The sequence below is a fragment of the Anomaloglossus baeobatrachus genome, chromosome 1, assembly GCF_048569485.1.
Source record: "Anomaloglossus baeobatrachus isolate aAnoBae1 chromosome 1, aAnoBae1.hap1, whole genome shotgun sequence".
NCBI lineage: Eukaryota > Metazoa > Chordata > Amphibia > Anura > Aromobatidae > Anomaloglossus > Anomaloglossus baeobatrachus.
The window spans coordinates 941,049,601-941,070,852 of record NC_134353.1 but is presented as its reverse complement, the minus strand read 5'-3'; the positions used below and the strand labels follow the sequence as shown (position 1 = coordinate 941,070,852).

General features: G+C 52.5%; 1 protein-coding gene across 3 annotated transcripts in view; it reads right to left on the bottom strand.

Annotated features, from left to right (window-relative positions):
• NIPBL (NIPBL cohesin loading factor) overlaps positions 1–21,252 on the bottom strand; it is a 400,749-nt gene that overhangs the window by 156,808 nt on the left and 222,689 nt on the right. For all 3 annotated transcript variants that reach the window (XM_075328597.1, XM_075328583.1, XM_075328589.1), the window contains exons 25-28: positions 11,429–11,518; positions 11,107–11,318; positions 10,925–11,027; positions 10,731–10,829 (exon numbers count right to left, since the gene is read on the bottom strand). In XM_075328597.1, coding sequence (XP_075184712.1) covers positions 10,731–10,829; positions 10,925–11,027; positions 11,107–11,318; positions 11,429–11,518 — 504 coding nt within the window. The remainder of the gene's footprint in view (positions 1–10,730; positions 10,830–10,924; positions 11,028–11,106; positions 11,319–11,428; positions 11,519–21,252) is intronic.

Sequence of the window (21,252 nt, the reverse complement as noted above, 5' to 3'; positions counted from 1 at the left end):
TTAAACAAATTCACTCCGAGTAACATCGGAGAACTGAAAAACCGTTCAACATGAACAACATGTGTACCCGAAAAAACCCAAAAATCCCGAAGGACAACAGGGCGGGTGCTGGGTCTCCCAATAGGAGCTAGAAGAAAAGGAATTTACGGTAAGTAACAAAATTCCCTTCTTCGGCGCTCCATTGGGAGACCCAGACGATTGGGACGTCCAAAAGCTGTCCCTGGCTGGGTAAAGAATACCTCATGATAGAGCTGCAAGACAGCCCTCCCCTATAGGGAGGCAACTGCCGCCTGCAGGACTCTTCTACCTAGGCTGGCGTCCGCCGAAGCATAGGTATGCACCTGATAATGTTTGGTGAAAGTGTGCAGACTCGACCAGGTAGCTGCCTGGCACACCTGTTGAGCCGTAGCCTGGTGTCGCAATGCCCAGGACGCACCCACGGCTCTGGTAGAATGGGCCTTCAGCCCTGATGGAACCGGAAGCCCAGCAGAACGGTAGGCTTCAAGAATTGGTTCTTTGATCCATCGAGCCAGGGTGGCCTTAGAAGCCTGCGACCTTTTGCGCTTACCAGCGACAAGGACAAAGAGTGCATCCGAACGGCGCAAGGGCGCCGTGCGGGAAATGTAGATTCTGAGTGCTCTCACCAGATCTAACAAATGTAAATCCTTCTCATACCGATGAACTGCATGAGGACAAAACGAAGGCAAAGAGATATCCTGATTAAGATGAAAAGAGGATACCACCTTCGGGAGAAACTCCTGAATGGGGCGCAGCACTACCTTGTCCTGGTGGAAGACCAGGAAGGGAGCCTTGGATGACAGCGCTGCCAGCTCAGACACTCTCCGAAGAGATGTGATCGCTACCAGAAAAGCCACTTTCTGTGATAGTCTAGAAAGTGAAACCTCCCTCAGAGGCTCGAAGGGCGGCTTCTGGAGGGCAACTAGTACCCTGTTCAGATCCCATGGATCTAACGGCCGCTTGTACGGGGGTACGATATGGCAAACCCCCTGTAGGAACGTGCGCACCTTAGGAAGGCGTGCCAAACGCCTCTGAAAAAATACGGATAGCGCCGAGACCTGACCTTTAAGGGAGCCGAGCGACAAACCTTTTTCTAACCCAGATTGCAGGAAAGATAGAAAGGTAGGCAATGCAAATGGCCAGGGAGACACTCCCTGAGCAGAGCACCAGGATAAGAATATCCTCCACGTTCTGTGGTAGATTTTAGCGGACGTGGGCTTCCTAGCCTGTCTCATGGTGGCAACGACCCCTTGGGATAATCCTGAAGACGCTAGGATCCAGGACTCAATGGCCACACAGTCAGGTTCAGGGCCGCAGAATTCCGATGGAAAAACGGCCCTTGGGACAGTAAGTCTGGTCGGTCTGGTAGTGCCTACGGTTGGTCGACCGTGAGATGCCACAGATCCGGATACCACGCCCTCCTCGGCCAGTCTGGGGCGACGAGTATGACGCGGCTGCAATCGGATCTGATCTTGCGTAGCACTCTGGGCAAGAGTGCCAGAGGTGGAAACACATAAGGGAGCCGGAACTGCGACCAATCTTGCACTAGGGCGTCTGCCGCCAGAGCTCTTTGATCGCGAGACCGTGCCATGAAGGTTGGGACCTTGTTGTTGTGCCGGGACGCCATTAGGTCGACGTCCGGCCTTCCCCATCGGCGACAGATTTCCTGAAACACGTCCGGGTGAAGGGACCATTCCCCTGCGTCCATGCCCTGGCGACTGAGGAAGTCTGCTTCCCAATTTTCTACGCCGGGGATGTGAACTGCGGATATGGTGGAGGCCGTGGCTTCCACCCACATCAGAATCCGCCGTACTTCCTGGAAGGCTTGCCGACTGCGTGTCCCCCCTTGGTGGTTGATGTATGCCACCGCTGTGGAGTTGTCCGACTGAATTCGGATCTGCCTTCCTTCCAGCCACTGCTGGAAGGCTAGTAGGGCAAGATACACTGCTCTGATTTCCAGAACATTGATCTGAAGGGTGGACTCCTGCTGAGTCCACGTACCCTGAGCCCTGTGGTGGAGAAAAACTGCTCCCCACCCTGACAGACTCGCGTCTGTCGTGACCACCGCCCAAGATCTTCCCTGTGATAATGAGGTGGGAAGAAGCCACCATTGCAGAGAGTCCTTGGCCGTCTGTGAAAGGGATACTTTCCTGTTCAGGGATGTTGACTTCCCGTCCCATTGGCGGAGAATGTCCCATTGAAGTGGACGCAGATGAAACTGCGTAAACGGAACCGCCTCCATTGCCGCCACCATCTTCCCGAGGAAGTGCATGAGGCGTCTTAAGGAGTGCGACTGACCTTGAAGGAGAGTCTGCACCCCAGTCTGTAGTGACCGCTGCTTGTCCAGCGGAAGCTTCACTAGCGCTGAGAGGGTATGAAACTCCATGCCAAGATACGTTAGTGATTGGGTCGGTGACAGGTTTGACTTTGAGAAGTTGATGATCCACCCGAACGTCTGGAGAGTCTCCAGCGCAACATTCAGGCTGAGTTGGCATGCCTCTTGAGAGGGTGCCTTGCCAAGTAGATCGTCCAAGTAAGGGATCACAGAGTGTCCCTGTGAGTGCAAGACTGCTACCCCTGCCGCCATGACCTTGGTGAACACCCGTGGGGCTGTCGCCAGACCGAATGGCAGAGCTACGAACTGAAGATGGTCGTCTCCTATCACGAAAAGTAGAAAACATTGGTGCTCTGTAGCAATCGGCACGTGGAGATAAGCATCTTTGATGTCTATTGATGCTAGGAAATTTCCTTGAGACATTGAGGCAATGACGGAGCGGAGGGTTTCATCCGGAACCGCCTGGCCTCCACGTGCTTGTTGAGCAGTTTTAGGTCCAGAACGGAACGGAAAGAGCCATCCTTTTTTGGCACCACAACCAGATTGGAGGAAAACCGTGTCTTGTTCCTGAAGAGGAACAGGGATTACCACTCCTTCTGCCTGCAGAAGAGCATCGGCTCGGTGGGGAGGTGGGGACGGTCTGAAGAATCGAGTCGGAGGACGAGAACAGAACTCTGTCCTGTGCACGTGGGCACAATGTCCCTCACCCACCGGTCTGTGACCTGTGGCAGCTAAATGTCGCCAAAGGCGAGCGAGTCTGCCATCAACCGCGGATGCGGAGAGATGAGAGAGCTGAGAGTCATGAGGAGACCGCCTTGGTAGCGGTTCCTCCGTCTGCCTTCCTTGGGCGTGATTGAGCCCGGCCGGAAGCTGAGCCCCTCTGAGGCTTTTCAGCCCTTTTGGACGAGGACAATTGGGACCTGCCCGAGTTTGGGAAGGACCGAAACCTCGACTGTCCTTCCAGGACAGCATTAATAGGGTAAGTCGCAATGCAGACATTGCGAGGTTACGGACGCCCCTGCGGCACAGATGTACATATGCTCAAGACCAGCTGCGCAAGAACAGCTGAAGCTTAGGGTGCCCATACGGCTGTGAATGCCGGAGCAACCGACACGCCGATAGCCTCATAGACAGATTTCAACCAGAGTCCATCTGTCAGTCAATGGCATCTTTAAGTGAAGTCCCATCTCCACTGCAACTATGGCTCTAGCCGCAAGCCTGGAGATTGGAGAATCCACCTTTGGACCCTGGGTCCAGCGTTTGACCACGTCAGGGGGAAAGGGATAACGTGTATCCTTAATACGTTTGGAGAAAACGCTTATCTGGTAAGCGTGGTGTTCCTGGACTGCTTCTCTGAAGTCAGCGTGGCCAGAAAAATACTCAATATACGTTTGAGCTACTGAAATGGGACTTCTCCTGCTGTGAAGCTGACTCCTCCGCTGGGGGAGCTGAGGGAGAAAGATCCAACATTCCATTGATGGACGCTATAGGATCATTCCTTATGGCGTCACCATCCGGTGTATCCGGATTGAGAGCGGTGTCAGGATCAAAGTCCTGATGAGCTACGTCTGCCTCATCATACAGAGAGCCTCCTGGGACCCCCCCCGGAGCACCGATTTTATTCCAAATGAGGGTGGCCAGGGAGCACTGATCCAGATTGCCCATGGCCTGTCCGGACTGCAAGTCTCTATCCCATTGCAACTCCATCCCTGTCCTTGGACAGGGTTGACAGGTGGTTCCTTTGGCCACGTCTAGTAGAGACCCCGGCTGACCAAGTGCTACAGGGGAGCATTGCACACAATGGGGTTCAGTGCCGTGGAACAGTATCACATGCAGTAAAAACAGCATCGAAAGCCTGTGTTGCTTATATGCTGCTGCCGACTAGCCATCTAGGATATAGAGCCAAGAATGGCGACCGTACAGTGCAATGTATAGCATACAAGCATAAAGTACAAATGAACACTGCAGCACATGCAATACAAGCAGCATAGAAAGCCTGTGCCTTGGCACCCCTGCTTTTCTGCTGCTGTAGACTAGCCATCTAGGGGAATATAGCCCAGAATAGCGACCATACAGTGCAATGTATAGCATACAAGCATAAGTACAAATGAACACTGCAACCCCTGCAATACAAGCAGCATAGAAAAAACCTGTGCCTCAGCACCCTTGCTTTTCTGCTGCTGTAGTCTAGTCATTCTAGGCGAAAATAGCCAAGACTAGCGACCGTACCGTGCAGTGTATAGCATACAAGCATAAGTACAAATGAACACTGCAACCCCTGCAATACAAGCAGCATAGAAAAAACCTGTGCCTCAGCACCCTTGCTTTTCTAGTGCTGTAGTCTAGTCATTCTAGGCGAAAATAGCCAAGACTAGCGACCGTACCGTGCAGTGTATAGCATACAAGCATAAATACACATGAACACTTCAGTACCTGCAATACAAGCAGCATAGAAAGCCTGTGCCTTAGCACCTCTGCTTTCCTGCTGCTGATGTGTCGCCATCTAAGAGGGCATATAGCCAAAAATAGCGACCTATGCAGTGTAAGCATAAAATACAAATGGACAACTGCGGTATTTAGTGGGGTCAGCACTTCAGGTGCCGCTTACCGCCCGCCTATAAGCGGGTGTGTGGTCGCCCTAGTCCTGTGCCTGGTTGCCCAGAGTCCGATGTCTCAGCTCGGACTGCAGGAATGGCTGCCGGCGTCCTTCTCCAGCTCGTGTGAGTAGGGGCGGGCCGTGGGCGTGCCCCAAGTCAGAGCGGGGAAACCGGCGTCCCACAGTGTCCAGTGAGAGGGCTGGAGCATGTAAATAAGGCTCCAGCCCTCGGCGCTGCTGATTGTACAGCGTCTCTCCCCTACCCTGATTGACAGGGTGGGGGCGGGAACGAAGCGGAGCTAGGCCGCAAAAGCCGGGGACTGGATTTATAAGCGCCGCCGCCGTAAAAGCGCGGTCGGCGCTAAGTCCCCGGCGCACTACAAGTCCCAGCCGCGCCGCCGCTCCCGGAGCGTCCGGCGCGGTAGTTCCCAATACATAAAGTCATTCAGCTAGGCTGCAGTGACTGTAACCCTTTACTGTCCCCGGCGCACTAGCACACCCAGCAAGTCTGGAGTGTGCTGTGCCTGTGTGTACGGGGACACAGAGTACCTGAATGGTGCAGGGCCATGTCCCTGAACGGTACCCAGCTCCGTATCCAGCAGGTTCAATGGGTCTGTGGATGGAGCCCGGCCTCAGGGCTTTAGGGCCGGTAAGATCCCACTTCCTCAGAGCCCCTCAGGGGGATGGGGAAGGAAAACAGCATGTGGGCTCCAGCCTCCGTACCAGCAATAGGTACCTCAACCTTACAAACCACAAGCGGGGTGAGAAGGGAGCATGCTGGGGGCCCTATATGGGCCCTCTTTTCTTCCATCCGATATAGTCAGCAGCTACTGCTGACTAAACAGTGGAGCTATGCGTGGATGTCTGACCTCCTTCGCACAAAGCAGAAAACTGGTGAGCCAGTGATCCCACTGGGGGTGTATAGCCAGAAGGGGAGGGGCCTTACACTTTTTAGTGTAATGCTTTGTGTGGCCTCCGGAGGCAGTAGCTATACACCCAATCGTCTGGGTCTCCCAATGGAGCGCCGAAGAAAGCGTTGGTGCTCTGTAGCAATCGGCACGTGGAGATAAGCATCTTTGATGTCTATTGATGCTAGGAAATCTCCTTGAGACATTGAGGCAATGACTGAGCGGAGGGATTCCATCCGGAACCGCCTGGCGTTCACATGCTTGTTGAGCAGTTTTAGGTCCAGAACAGGACGGAATGAGCCGTCCTTTTTTGGCACCACAAAGAGATTGGAGTAAAAACCTTGTCCTTGTTCCTGAAGAGGAACAGGGACCACCACTCCTTCTGCTCTTAGAGAATTCACCGCCTGCAGAAGGGCATCTGCTCGGTCGGGATGTGGGGAAGTTCTGAAGAACCGAGGCGGAGGACGAGAACTGAATTCTATCCTGTACCCGTGAGACAAAATGTCTGTTACCCACCGGTCTTTGACCTGTGGCAGCCAAATGTCGCAAAAGCGGGAGAGCCTGCCACCGACCGAGGATGCGGAGGGAGGCGGCCGAAAGTCATGAGGCAGCCGCCTTGGAAGCGGTACCTCCGGTTGCTTTCTTGGGGCGTGAGTGAGCCCGCCAGGAATCAGAGCTCCTTTGCTCTTTCTGAATCCCTTTGGACGAGGAGAATTGGGGCTTGCCCGAGCCTCGAAAGGACCGAAACTTTGACTGCCACTTCCTCTGTTGAGGTTTGCTTGATCTGGGCTGGGGTAAGGAAGAGTCCTTACCTTTGGACTGTTTAATGATTTCCGCCAATTGCTCACCAAACAGTCTGTCTCCAGATAATGGCAAGCTGGTTAAACATTTTTTAGAAGCAGAATCTGCTTTCCATTCTTTTAACCACAAGGCTCTGCGCAAAACTACAGAGTTGGCGGATGCCATTGCGGTACGGCTCGTAGAGTCCAGTACCGCATTAATAGCGTAGGTCGCAAACGCAGTCATTTGCGTAGTTAAGGACGCCACTTGCGGCACTGCTGGACGTATGAAAGAGTCCACCTGTGCCAAACCAGCTGAAATAGCTTGGAGCGCCCACACGGCCGCGAATGCTGGAGCAAACGACGCGCCAATAGCTTCATAGACAGATTTCAACCAAAGGTCCATCTGTCTGTCATTGGCATCTTTAAGTGAAGCCCCATCCTCCACTGCAACTATGGATCTAGCTGCAAGCCTGGATATTGGAGGGTCCACTTTTGGACACTGGGTCCAGCGTTTGACCACGTCAGGGGGAAAAGGATAACGTGTATCCTTAAGACGTTTGGAAAAACGCTTGTCCGGATAAGCATTGTGTTTCTGGATTGACGCTCTGAAGTCAGAGTGGTCCAGAAAAGTGCTCAATTTACGCTTGGGATACAGGAAATGGAATTTCTCCTGCTGGGCAGCTGCCTCCTCTGCTGAAGGGGCTGGGGGAGAAATATCCAACAGCCTATTGATGGCCGCTATAAGGTCATTTACCATGGCGTCACCATCTGGCGTATCCAAATTGAGTGCGGTGTCAGGATTTGACTCCTGATCACCCACCTCTGTCTCATCATCTAGAGACCCTTCTCGCTGAGACCCTGACACGCGTGATGACGTGGTGGGTCTCTCCCAGCGATCTCGCTTAGGCGGCCTGGGACTATCATCGGAGTCAGAGCCCTCAGCCTGTGATGCCTGGGACCCCCTTGAAGTACGGATTAGTTCCAACTGAGGGGGACCGGGGAACATAGACACAGCAGTGTCCATGGTCTGAGCAACTGGCCTGGACTGCAAGGTCTCCAGGATTTTTGTCATAGTCACAGACATTTTATCAGCAAAGACTGCAAATTCTGTCCCCGTCACCGGGGCAGGGTTCACAGGCGTCTCTGCCTGGGCTACCACCACCATAGGCTCTGGCTGCCGAAGTGCCACTGGGACTGAACATTGCACACAATGAGAGTCGTTGGAGCCTGCTGGTAGATTAGCCCCACATGCTGTACAAGCAGTGTATACAGCCCGTGCCTTGGCACCCTTGCGTTTTGTGGATGACATGTTGTCGTCCTCCCAGAGCAATTAGGGTATACAGCCAAGAAGCGACCGTACAGTGCAGTATATATATATATATATATATCTGGTACAGGAAAAAATACACCAATACACACTGTGGCACTAGTGGGGCCAGCACTAATGTGCTGCTTACCGCCCGCTAAACGCGGGTGTGTGGTCGCCAGAAATCCCTAGTCTGGGTCTCCCAGAGCCTGTGTCCGTCCTCCAGCCAGACTGCGTGCAGGAATGGCTGCCGGCGTCCTGTGGAGGGGGTGGCGGGCCCTGGGCGTGCCAGACCAAAAGCGGGAAACCTGCGTCCCACTGTGCCTAGTGAGAGGGCTGGAGCATGTAAATAAGGCTCCAGCCCTCGGCGCTGAGTAAACGTACAGCGTCTCTCCCCTTCCCTGATTGACAGGGAGGGGGCGGGAACGAAGCGGAGCTAGGCCGCAAAAGCCGGGGACTAAATTTATAAGCGGCGCCGCCGTAAAAGCGCGGTCGGCGCTAAGTCCCCGGCACACTACAAGTCCCAGCCGCGCCGCCGCTCCGAGAGTGGCCGGCGCGGTAGTTCCCAGCACATGAAGTCACACAGCTAAGCTGCTGTGACTCAAACCCCAGCGTACAGCGCTACTGTCCCCGGCGCACTAAAACACCCAGCAAGTCTGGTGTGTGCGTGCCCGCCCGTACGGGGACACAGAGTACCTGAAAGTTGCAGGGCCTTGTCCCTGAACGGTACACAGCTCCGTATCCATCAGGTTCACTGGGTCTGTGGATGGAGCCCGGCCTCAGGGCTTTGGGGCCGGCAAGATCCCACTTCCACAGAGCCCCTCAGGGGGATGGGGAAGGAAAGCAGCATGTGGGCTCCAGCCTCCGTACCCGCAATGGGTACCTCAACCTTACAAACCACAAGTGGGGTAAGAAGGGAGCATGCTGGGGGCCCTATATGGGCCCTCTTTTCTTCCATCCGACATAGTCAGCAGCTGCTGCTGACTAAACAGTGGAGCTATGCGTGGATGTCTGACCTCCTTCGCACAAAGCAGAAAACTGGTGAGCCAGTGATCCCACTGGGGGTGTATAGCCAGAAGGGGAGGGGCCTTACACTTGAGTGTAATGCTTTGTGTGGCCTCCGGAGGCAGTGCTATACACCCAATCGTCTGGGTCTCCCAATGGAGCGCCGAAGAAAAGATCATTTACTAAGGCGTCCCCCCCTCAGGGGTATCAAGGTTAAGGGTGAAGTCAGGGTCAGAGCCCTGAGTTCCCACGTCCGCCTTGTCATCCTGAGAGTCCTCAAGCTGAGATCCAGAGCAGCGTGAGGAGGCCGGGAAGAGTCCCAGCGAGGCCGCTTAGCCGGTCTGGGACTGCGATCCGGGCAGGAGTCCTCCGCCTGGGACCTAGGGGCTATCCTGGGAGCGCGCTGCGGCGCGGACGGAGAAGGCCCTGGAGGAGACAAACTAACAGGGGCCGGTGCCTGTGAAGAGCCCGGTCTGGACTGCAATGCCTCAAGGAGCTTAGATGACCATTTGTCCATAGACTGTGCAATGGATTGAGAAAGTGACAGAGTTTCTCAGCGAAAGAGGCCAATGACGGTGACTCTGTCCCTGCAGCCTGCTCAGGAGGAGCAGGGGGATCTACATGATCCGAGCGGCCCACAAGTGCCCGAGGCTCCGGCTGAGCAAGCGTGGCAGGAGTCGAGCATTGCTCACAGTGAGGGTAGGTGGATCCCGCAGGCAACATGGCCGCCGGAGCTCTCAAGGGGGGAGTGGAGCCATGGGCGGCGCCGGCCAAAGGCGTGAATCTGGAGGCCCCATAGTGGTCCATTAGAGGGGAGGGGAGACATGCAAAGATGCTCCAGCCCTCTGTCGGTAATCCCACCCTTAGCCCTGACAGGCAGGCCCGGGGGCGGGATTTTTCGCGACTAGGCCGCGATGAAGCCGGGGACTAAATTTAAGGCCGTGCCCGACAAGCAGGCACGGTCGGCGCGGAAGTCCGATGAAAAAACAACGGACGGCGCTACTGGGGAGAAAGGCGACCTCTCTCCCCGTACCGTCCCCACATGGGGACACAGAGTACCTTCAAGGTGCAGGGCCCGGTCCCTGGGGATGAAAACGCTCCGGTCCAGCAGGTTCGACCAGGGGCTGCGGATAGAGCACGGTCTCAGCAGGTGAATGACCAGTGAGGCTCCCACTTCTCCCAGAGCCGCATAAGGGATGGCGAAGGAGACGGCATGTGGCTCCAGCCTTTGTACCCGCAATGGGTACCTCAACCTTAACAACACCGCCGACATAGTGGGGTGAGAAGGGAGCATGCCGGGGACCCCATAGGGGACCTCTTTTCTTCCATCCGTCATACTATGTATGAGAAATCCTTTTTTTTTTTTTTTTTATGAGTGGATGTGTGCCTCCTTCCACACAAAGCATAAAACTGAGGAGCCCGTGATCCATGGGAGGGTGTATAGGCAGAGGGGAGGGGTTACACGTTTTAAAGTGTAATACTTTGTGTGGCCTCCAGAGGCAGAAGCTATACACCCAATTGTCTGGGTCTCCCAATGGAGCGACAAAGAAATTCATATATTATATATATATATATATATATATATATATATATATAAAATTCATATATCATTATATATATAAAATTCATATAATATATATATATATATATATATATATATACATATACATACATACACACATATATATATATATATATAGTCATATTCATTCATATTTTTTTTTTACCAATGAAGAAAAAGAGAAAAAAAAACATACTGCATGAAGGCTTAAAATCTTACCCTTGCAAGGATGCTTGGGTCTACAGCTACGACTTCAGACAAACACTTCATGGCTTTCGTTCGGACAGCAATTGCATTCTCCCCTAATACCCGCAGAATCTGCAGGAAAAAAAAAACAACAAATGCAATAATCTATTGACCAGCAAAGGCACAATGGAAGAGTGCAGCACAAAGCTTCAGTCAATGTGATTTACCTGGGTCAAATAAATATCAAAACTCTGGGCAAACGGCCTCATAGAGGCCAAGTATCGCACAATCAAACAAGCATCGTCGTAGTCAACTGTGTCGGAACTGGACCTAGGGAAAGGATTGCACATGGTTATGACTCTGCCCCCAAATAAAACACGAAAGAGCCAAGTTTCTTTTTCCGGCTTACTTCAAAGTGCTAAACTGTGATGGTGCCGTTTTAATAATGCTGCGGAGAAATTTTTTGCGCTTTTCTGCTCGCTGCATGATAACGCCCGTGGACTCGACCTCCTTTGCATGGTGCGCTCCATCAGAGTCCTCGTCCTTTTGGGATTTCATGGCTTTCTCTGTCTCCATTGTAGTGTCACGGAACCATTGAGCTATATAAAACTTTCGAGAAAACTGAGGCAGAGGAGACAGCAGGGGTTTATTATGGCATGGAAGGCATTTACCTGTATATAACACTGCTTCATCTACACAAGATACAGAACGGACCATGAAGATGAACTTACCACTAGAGAAGGGTCCGTCTCCGTGTTCTCCTCGAGGTAATCCAGCAGAGCCTTCTGGAGTTGCTGAATCTCATCTTCTCCTTGTGGGGCCTGTAATGATACAATAACATTGTAGTTAGGCTGCACTGCAAAACCACATTTCACCACTAGAGGGCAATATTTTAAAGCCACTGTTGCTTTCCTAACCCCAATATTTTGTTATTGACTCTCCACAGGATATGTGATTACATTCTAATCAGTGGGGTCCGAAGACGCGGAGACTCCCACTGACACAAACAAAAGTGTTCAGCTTTCGCTGTCAATCAAATGGACCATGAATGGAGCTGTAGTGTGAATGTGAGGCCACAGCTTCATTTTGACAGGGCCTTTCAGAGCCTTGTTTTTGGGATCACTGGGACAGGTAATCACTTTTAACGTCGGCTTTAAAAGCCGCACAGATTGGGGCAGCACAAAATATTTTTTTTGCATGTATTGGTCAAATGAGTCACTTAGTAAAGTTGGTTGATTTTGGTGTGTGTGTGTGTGCGCGTGCGTGCGGAGACAACCAAAAAACAAATTCCTGTTAAATAAAGTATTTTGGAAGAAGCCACTGTGAATGAGTTGTATTTTTTACAGATTATTGGAGAAATGGGGGGGGGGGGTGTTAGATATACTGGTGAGGATTTGGGGTACTCATCATAAAACATTTCTCGAGTGTTAAGGGACACAGGGATGATGGCTGTACGTTGTCTTCTCCTCACCAGCTTACACCCGTCCATTGGCACCAAGCTAGTCAGTAAGAGGCAGGCGTAGGTCTGGGATCCAGACCAATTTCTCCTCTATTAGATTTTTTTTTTCCCCCCTTCTTATTTAGGTTGGGAAACCGAGCAGAATGGCTTCTCTGTCACCAGAAGAGTCCGGGAGCACAGTGCTGGAAAGGTCTCTGGTCTGGTTCGGGAAAGGTCTCTGGTCTGGTTCGGGAAAGGTCTCTGGTCTGGTTCGGGAAAGGTCTCTGGTCTGGTTCGGGAAAGGTCTCTGGTCTGGTTCGGGAAAGGTCTCTGGTCTGGTTCGGGAAAGGTCTCTGGTCTGGTTCGGGAAAGGTCTCTGGTCTGGTTCGGGAAAGGTCTCTGGTCTGGTTCGGGAAAGGTCTCTGGTCTGGTTCGGGAAAGGTCTCTGGTCTGGTTCGGGAAAGGTCTCTGGTCTGGTTCGGGAAAGGTCTCTGGTCTGGTTCGGGAAAGGTCTCTGGTCTGGTTCGGGAAAGGTCTCTGGTCTGGTTCGGGAAAGGTCTCTGGTCTGGTTCGGGAAAGGTCTCTGGTCTGGTTCGGGAAAGGTCTCTGGTCTGGTTCGGGAAAGGTCTCTGGTCTGGTTCGGGAAAGGTCTCTGGTCTGGTTCGGGAAAGGTCTCTGGTCTGGTTCGGGAAAGGTCTCTGGCCTGGTTCTGGAAAGGTCTCCCACTAAATAAATAGCTTGGTGCCAGTAGATAATGTAACCTACTGAGGCGGAGATAACCTTTTATTCTTAGCATCACCCTCCTGGTGGCAGCAGCATACACCCATGGTTCCTGTGTTCTCCCCATGAAGAACCAGAGAAATATTTTATGGTGAGTACCCAAAATCCTCTGATCAACTAATAAAATACATTTGTACACATATTTGCAAGAAATCAGCAGGAGTTTTTTTCCCAAACATCTTGGAGCCCTGACCCCAGATCTTCTGTGTATGCGGCTTGTTCTGTCTGCTGATCCCAGATGGGGTGATATGAGATCAGGGCTCTGAAGGGGCCGGATCATCACCTCCAGAACGCCTCGTTCTTAATGACATTGGCTGGATGTTTGGGGTCGGTATCTGGCTACAGGATAAAGTTGGAGCCAATCAGACACCTCCTGATGGTATCACATTATGGATAAGCATCTACTTGTATTTTTCAGCATTGAAGATACCATAAATACTGGCCAATTCCCCAACTCCATATGATGAAATGCAGTTGCATACTTGCAGCACCCTCCTCAGAGACCCTCTGTTCCTGCAGACCCTCATTATTCATTAGGCTCCTGTTACAGATGAATATTTCACATTCTGACTTCACAGTCCAAAGAACCTGCTGCCATTTTTCGTCACCCAGTTCCTATGTTTTGGCTGCATTTCTCCCATGAAGAGGGCTTGTGGTCAGAATTATCAGAACGTTATATGTGTGTGTAGCTGGGTCACACTGGTTGTTCTGAACTGATGGCACTGCTGGATGGCACCTCTGATTTCATGGGGTAACTATGCACGATGTGTTTTCATCTGCTGCACTAAGTCTCCTTGCCGGACCACTGTGTCTGCACTCCTCAACAATGCCCATTTCTTTGCATCCCAAAAGCTGAGAGATACTTATCCATCATTGCTACCATCAGGGAGGGTTACATTTATTTCTCTCTCGCCTTATTGGGGGACACAGGACCATGGGTGTATGGTGCTGCTGTTGCCAGGAGGCTGACACCAGGCAAACTAAATAAAAAAAAGTTAGCTGTTCCTCCGCAGCGTACCCCCGGTGACTGACTAGGAACCAAGCCAGTTTTTTTGCTTATTGTCCAAGGAGCCTGTTTTCAGGCCATTTTTATTCTACTCTTTCCGTTTTTCCCGGTTCGATCGTATTTGTTAGCCCACTAACCTCTCTTCTGTACTATTAACAGATCTGGGCTACAGGGTGTTCTACACTCCTGCCCCCCCCCCCGCCCCCACCCCCCCGTGAAAAAAGGGTCACAGGGTGGCTACGTCGTCAGGTCTCCCTTCTTCCCAGATGGTCGGACGATCCATGCTCTGCGTCACCCTGGTGCTCAGAGTCCTGCAATCCCAGGCTCCCCCTCCTCACGCTTCCAGGCAAGCGGCGCCAAGAGTGGCGGTGTTCGGCAGTTCCAGGACCCGGATTCAAGCCTGCCGTCCGCCTACCTGCCACGTGATGCAGCAGAGCCGAAGTCTGCGTCCTCCAGGCTTCCCATGGACCCCCTGGACTCAGGTAGGGAGCACATCCTCTCCAGGCAGGTCCGAATCAGCGTTGGAGCGAGTTTCTCTGCATCAGCGACAGCAGCGTCGCACTGTCCCCGGGCCTGCATGCTCCTTACCTCGGTAGCATCGCAGGCCCGCCACTAATGTAGTCCACGGCTTCGGCATTGCACAGGTGCTTGCCACACCCCCTTGCGCAGTCCTCGCTCTACAAGGAGCCTCACACCCACAAGGGTGGGAAGCCCCACTCTCACAGGGTGGGGGCCGTTCTCACTCATCTTCTCTCTCTGTAGCCCAAGAAGTCCCACCCCGACAAAACTGGAGGCTCTTTCCGCCAATCAAGCTCTTCAAATTTGTGCGGGTTTTTTTCCCCCCGCTTTGGCGCCCTTCGGCTGTGGATACGCCCACACATCTCACAGCAGCGCCATCTTTTACGGAATCGACTGTTCTCAGAGGGACACAGCCAGCAGCTTCTTTCCTCCTCTGTGCTGTGCGGCTCCAGCTACTTACTGGAAACTTCCAGAAGTGTAGCCCTTCTCTGCACTAGGAGACCCTATAGCTTCCATGGAAGTGAAGGGAAGCTAGCAGATTACTACATCGCCTTGCATTATGTCTAATCCAAAAGAGCGGAAGACCCAAGCTCCCTCTATAGTACGTTACTTCACTTGCATGTCCTGCAATCAGAAGTTCTCCTCAGGCCAGTCATCCCCCCTGTGTCAGGACTGCGATGCCCCAGTCGCGGTGGCATCCCGGGACCCCCCTGCCGTCGCGGATGAGGACATTCGCGCCCCCCCCCCCCCCCCCCCCCTGAGTGGGCTGCCTCCCTCTCACAATCGGTAGCTGACCTAACCAAAGTCTGCCAGTCTTTGGTTTCGGTCTTGCATCTACCAGCTCTCCAACCTCCCTCGGAGAACCAGAGCGACCCTGCTCCCCAGGCTCAGGATAGGGTCCCCTCTAGGATCCAGAATAAATCCTCTAAATAAGTCTACATCAGCCTATCCGAGTCTGCCGCATCCCAGGATGACTCAGAGTCCGACTCTGCGTCCGGGTCGGTCAACGAAGATGTCTCCAGAGTCGGACTCCGACCTGTAACTGGACACTGAGCAGGCGTCCAATATCCGTCAAAATGGTCGACAAGTTAGTCTCGGATGTTAACCAAACTCTGTCGATTGAGGAAGATCCGCCTGCAGAGGCTTCAAAAACAGTTTCCTTCAAAAAACCTTAGCAAGCCCCGAAATATTTTTCTAATAATCCAGACTTTACCGCCAAGAGCGCTCACCCAGAAAAACAATTTTCCGGCAGGCGGCGCCTTTCCCTTCATTATCTGTTCTCCCCGGAGCTAGTGAAGGATTGGGCAGAGTCCCCTGCTGTCGACCCTCACGTGTCCCGACTGGCCATGCACACAGTACCTCTCTCAAAGAGCCCACTGACCGCACCGTTGAGGCTCTGGCTCGGTCTATTTTTGAGGCGGCGGGTTCCTCCCTCTGCCCCTCATTTGCCACAGTGTGGGTTTCTAAGGCTCTTGTGGTCTGGAGTAAGAGTTTAGGCTTCAGTTAGAAGGCTTGCCTTCCGAGTTGATTGAGCTGGCCAACCAGTTGTCCATGGCCGTCAAATACCTCATATACGCTTCTCTAGACTCAGCAAATTATGCCGCTATTGTTGCCAGCAAATCTGTGGTGATCCGTTGGATTCTCTGGTTAAAAGCCTGGAGTGCAGATAACGCATCTAAGAAGTCCCTTCGATGGTCTTCGCCTTTTCGACGAAACACTCGATAGACTCATTGCTGATGCGACAGGGGGTAAAGACCACCTCTCTCCCACAACAGTACCCAAAGTGCACACTTTGCAAGACATTCTCCTGGCATTTTCGGTTGTTTTGGAACTTTACCTCTCAACCACCCGCAAGGTCTGAGCGATCCTCCCTGTGCAGCGAGCGGAAACCTGGCCCCTCTAGGACAAACACGAAACCTGGTGCCTCTAGGATAAACACGACCTGGCACTCCCATCCTAGGCAGCCCAGGTCCGGTTATTCCCGCTCTCACCATTCCTCCTCAGCATGACGTCATTCATCCTCCGTGACAATGCCCATTTTTTCGCATCCCAATGCGAAGTTATCAATGCGATACTTATCGAACATCACTACCATCAGGGAGGGTTAAAGAAGGGAATTTTGTTTACTTACCGTAAATTCCTTTTCTTCTAGCTCCAATTGGGAGACCCAGACAATTGGGTGTATAGCTTCTGCCTCCGGAGGCCACACAAAGTATTACACTTAAAAGTGTAAAGCCCCTCCCCTTCTGCCTATACACCCCCCCGTGAGTCACAGGCTCCTCAGTTTTGGTGCAAAAGCAGGAAGGAGGAAACTTATAATTTGGTCTAAAGTAATTCAATCCGAAGGAAGTTCGGAAAACTGAAAACCATTCAACATGAACAACATGTGTACACAAAGAACAACAGCCCGAAGGGAACAGGGGCGGGTGCTGGGTCTCCCAATTGGAGCTAGAAGAAAAGGAATTTACGGTAAGTAAAAAAAGAAGGGAATTTTGTTTACTTACCGTAAATTCCTTTTCTTCTAGCTCCAATTGGGAGACCCAGACAATTGGGTGTATAGCTACTGCCTCCGGAGGCCACACAAAGTACTACACTTAAAAGTGTAAGGCCCCTCCCCTTCTGGCTATACACCCCCCCGTGGGATCACGGGCTCCTCAGTTTTAGTGCAAAAGCAAGAAGGAGGAAAGCCAATAACTGTTTTAAATACAAATTCAACCCGAGAAACAACCTCGGAGAACTGAACTGTTCAACATGAACAACATGTGCACCCGAAAAAAACAAACTTCCTAAGAAAACAGGGCGGGTGCTGGGTCTCCCAATTGGAGCTAGAAGAAAAGGAATTTACGGTAAGTAAACAAAATTCCCTTCTTCTTTGTCGCTCCTAATTGGGAGACCCAGACAATTGGGACGTCCAAAAGCAGTCCCTGGGTGGGTAAAAGAATACCTCGTGATAGGGCCGTCAAACAGCCCTTTCCTACAGGTGAGCCACCGCCGCCTGAAGGACTTGTCTACCTAGGCCGGCATCCGCCGAAGCGTAGGTATGCACCTGATAATGCTTGGTAAAAGTGTGCAGACTCGACCAGGTAGCCGCCTGGCACACCTGCTGAGCCGTAGCCTGGTGCCGTAATGCCCAGGACGCACCCACGGCTCTGGTAGAATGGGCCTTCAGTCCTGATGGAATCGGAAGCCCAGCAGAACGGTAGGTGTGAAGAATTGGTTCCTTGATCCAACGCGCAAGGGTGGATTTGGAAGCTTGCGACCCTTTACGCTGACCAGCGACAAGGACAAAGAGTGCATCCGAGCGGCGCAGAGGTGCCGTGCGGGAAATGTAGATCCTGAGTGCTCTCACCAGATCCAATAAATGCAAACCTTTTTCAAATTGGTGAACTGGATGCGGACACAAAGACGGTAAAGTGATATCTTGATTGAGATGAAAGGAAGATACCACCTTGGGAAGAAATTCTGGAATTGGACGCAGAACTACCTTGTCCTGGTGAAACACCAGGAATGGAGATCTGCATGATAACGCCGCCAGCTCGGACACTCTCCGAAGAGACGTGACAGCCACTAGAAAGGCCACTTTCTATGAAAGACGAGAAAGGGAAACCTCCTTCATAGGCTCGAAAGGCGGCTTTTGGAGAGCAATTAGAACCTTGTTCAGGTCCCAGGGCTCCAACGGCCGCTTGTAAGGGGGGACGATATGACAAACCCCTTGTAGGAACGTGCGTACCTGAGGAGGTCGCGCCAGGCGTTTCTGAAAAAATACGGATAGCGCGGAGACTTGACCCTTAAGGGAGCCAAGCGACAAACCTTTTTCCAACCCAGACTGCAGGAAGGAAAGAAAAGTAGGCAATGCAAAAGGCCAGGGAGAAACTCCCTGGGCAGAGCACCAAGATAGGAATATCTTCCACGTCCTGTGGTAGATCTTGGCGGAGGATGGCTTCCTAGCCTGTCTCATGGTGGCAACCACTTCATGAGATAAACCTGAGGCCGCTAGGATCCAGGACTCAATGGCCACACAGTCAGGTTCAGGGCCGCAGAATTCAGATGGAAAAACGGCCCTTGAGACAGCAAGTCTGGACGGTCTGGTAGTGCCCACGGATGGCCTACCGTGAGGTGCCACAGATCCGGGTACCACGACCTCCTTGGCCAGTCTGGAACGACGAGAATGGCGCGGCGGCAGTCGGACCTGATTTTGCGGAGCACTCTGGGCAACAATGCCAGAGGTGGGAACACATACGGTAGCCGGAACTGCGACCAATCTTGAACTAAGGCGTCTGCCGCCAGAGCTCGGTGATCGTGAGACCGTGCCATGAAAACCGGGACCTTGTTGTTGTGCCGTGACGCCATCAGGTCGACGTCCGGCATCCCCCAGCGGCGACAGATCTCCTGAAACACGTCCGGGTGAAGAGACCATTCCCCTGCGTCCATGCCCTGGCGACTGAGAAAGTCTGCTTCCCAGTTTTCTACGCCTGGGATGTGAACTGCGGCTATGGTGGATGCCGTGTCTTCCACCCACGTCAGAATCCGCCGGACTTCCTGGAAGGCTTGCCGACTGCGTGTTCCCCCTTGGTGGTTGATGTATGCCACCGCTGTGGAGTTGTCCGACTGAATTCGGATCTGCTTGCCTTCCAGCCACTGTTGGAAGGCTTGTAGGGCAAGATAGACTGCTCTGATCTCCAGAACATTGATCTGAAGGGTGGACTCTTTCCGAGTCCACGTACCTTGAGCCCTGTGGTGGAGAAACACTGCTCCCCACCCTGATAGACTTGCATCTGTCGTGACCACCGCCCAGGATGGGGGTAGGAACGACTTTCCTTTTGACAATGAGGTGGGAAGAAGCCACCACCGGAGAGATTCCTTGGCTGCCTGAGAGAGGGAGACCTCCCTGTCGAGGGACGTCGACTTCCCGTCCCATTGGCGGAGAATGTCCCATTGTAGTGGACGCAGATGAAACTGCGCAAAAGGAACTGCTTCCATTGCTGCTACCATCTTCCCTAGGAAGTGCATGAGGCGCCTCAAGGGGTGCGACTGGCCCTGAAGGAGAGATTGCACCCCTATCTGTAGCGAGCACTGTTTGTCCAGTGGAAGTTTCACTATCGCTGAGAGAGTATGAAACTCCATGCTAAGATATGTTAGCGATTGGGTCGGGGTTAGATTTGACTTTGAAAAGTTGATAATCCACCCGAAACTCTGGAGAGTCTTCAGTGCCACGTTCAGGCTGTGTTGGCATGCCTCTTGAGAGGGTGCCTTGATAAGTAGATCGTCCAAATACGGGATCACGGAGTGACCTTGCGAGTGCAGGACTGCTACTACTGCTGCCATGACCTTGGTGAAGACCCGAGGGGCTGTCGCCAGCCCGAAAGGTAGAGCTACGAACTGCAGGTGTTCGCTTCCTATAACGAAGCGTAGAAAACGCTGATGCTCTGGCGCAATTGGCACGTGGAGATAAGCATCCTTGATGTCTATTGATGCTAGGAAATCTCCTTGAGACATTGAGGCGATAACGGAGCGGAGAGATTCCATCCGGAACCTCCTGGTTTTTACGTGTTTGTTGAGCAGCTTTAGATCCAGGACGGGACGGAACGACCCGTCTTTCTTTGGCACCACAAACAAATTGGAGTAAAAACCGTGACCTTGTTCCTGAAGAGGAACAGAAGTCACCACTCCTTCCGCCTTTAGAGCGGACACCGCTTGTAGCGGAGCATCGGCTCGGTCGGGCGGTGGAGAAGTTCTGAAGAAGCGAGTTGGAGGACGAGAGCTGAACTCTATCCTGTACCCGTGAGACAGAATGTCTCTCACCCAACGGTCTTTGACCTGTGACAGCCAAATGTCGCCAAAGCGGGAGAGCCTGCCACCGACCAAGGATGCGGAGAGAGGAGGCTGAGAGTCATGAGGAAGCCGTCTTGGTAACGGTTCTTCCGGCTGGCTTTTTTGGGCGTGATTGAGTCCGCCAAGAATCTGAGCCCCTCTGATCCTTTTGAGTCCTTTTGGACGAGTAGAATTGGGACCTGCCTGAGCCTCGAAAGGACCGAAAACCAGACTGTCCCCTCCTCTGTTGGGGTTTGTTTTGTCTGGGCTGAGGTAAGGATGAATCCTTACCCTTGGAGTGTTTAATGATTTCATCCAAACGCTCACCAAACAATCGGTCACGAGAAAAAGGCAAACTGGTTAAGCACTTCTTGGAAGAAGAATCTGCCTTCCATTCTCTCAACCACAGGGCTCTGCGTAAAACCACAGAGTTGGCTGACGCCACCGCCGTACGGCTCGTAGAGTCTAGGACAGCATTAATCGCGTAAGACGCGAATGCAGACATTTGAGAGGTCAAGGGTGCCACCTGCGGAGCAGATGTACGTGTGACCGTGTCGACCTGTGTAAGCCCAGCTGAAATAGCTTGGAGTGCCCATACGGCTGCGAATGCTGGCGCCAACGACGCTCCAATCGCTTCATAGATGGATTTTAACCAGAGCTCCATCTGTCTGTCAGTGGCATCTTTAAGTGCAGCCCCATCTTCCACTGCAACTAGAGATCTGGCTGCAAGCCTGGAGATTGGAGGGTCCACCTTGGGACACTGTGTCCAGCCCTTGACCACGTCAGGGGGAAAAGGATAGCGTGTATCTTTAAGCCGTTTGGAAAAACGCTTATCTGGATAAGCGTGGTGTTTCTGGATTGCGTCTCTAAAGTCAGAGTGGTCCAGAAAAGTGCTTAATTTACGCTTGGGATACCTGAAATGGAATTTCTCCTGCTGTGAAGCTGCCTCCTCCGCAGGAGGGGCTGGTGGAGAAATATCTAACATCTTATTGATGGACGCT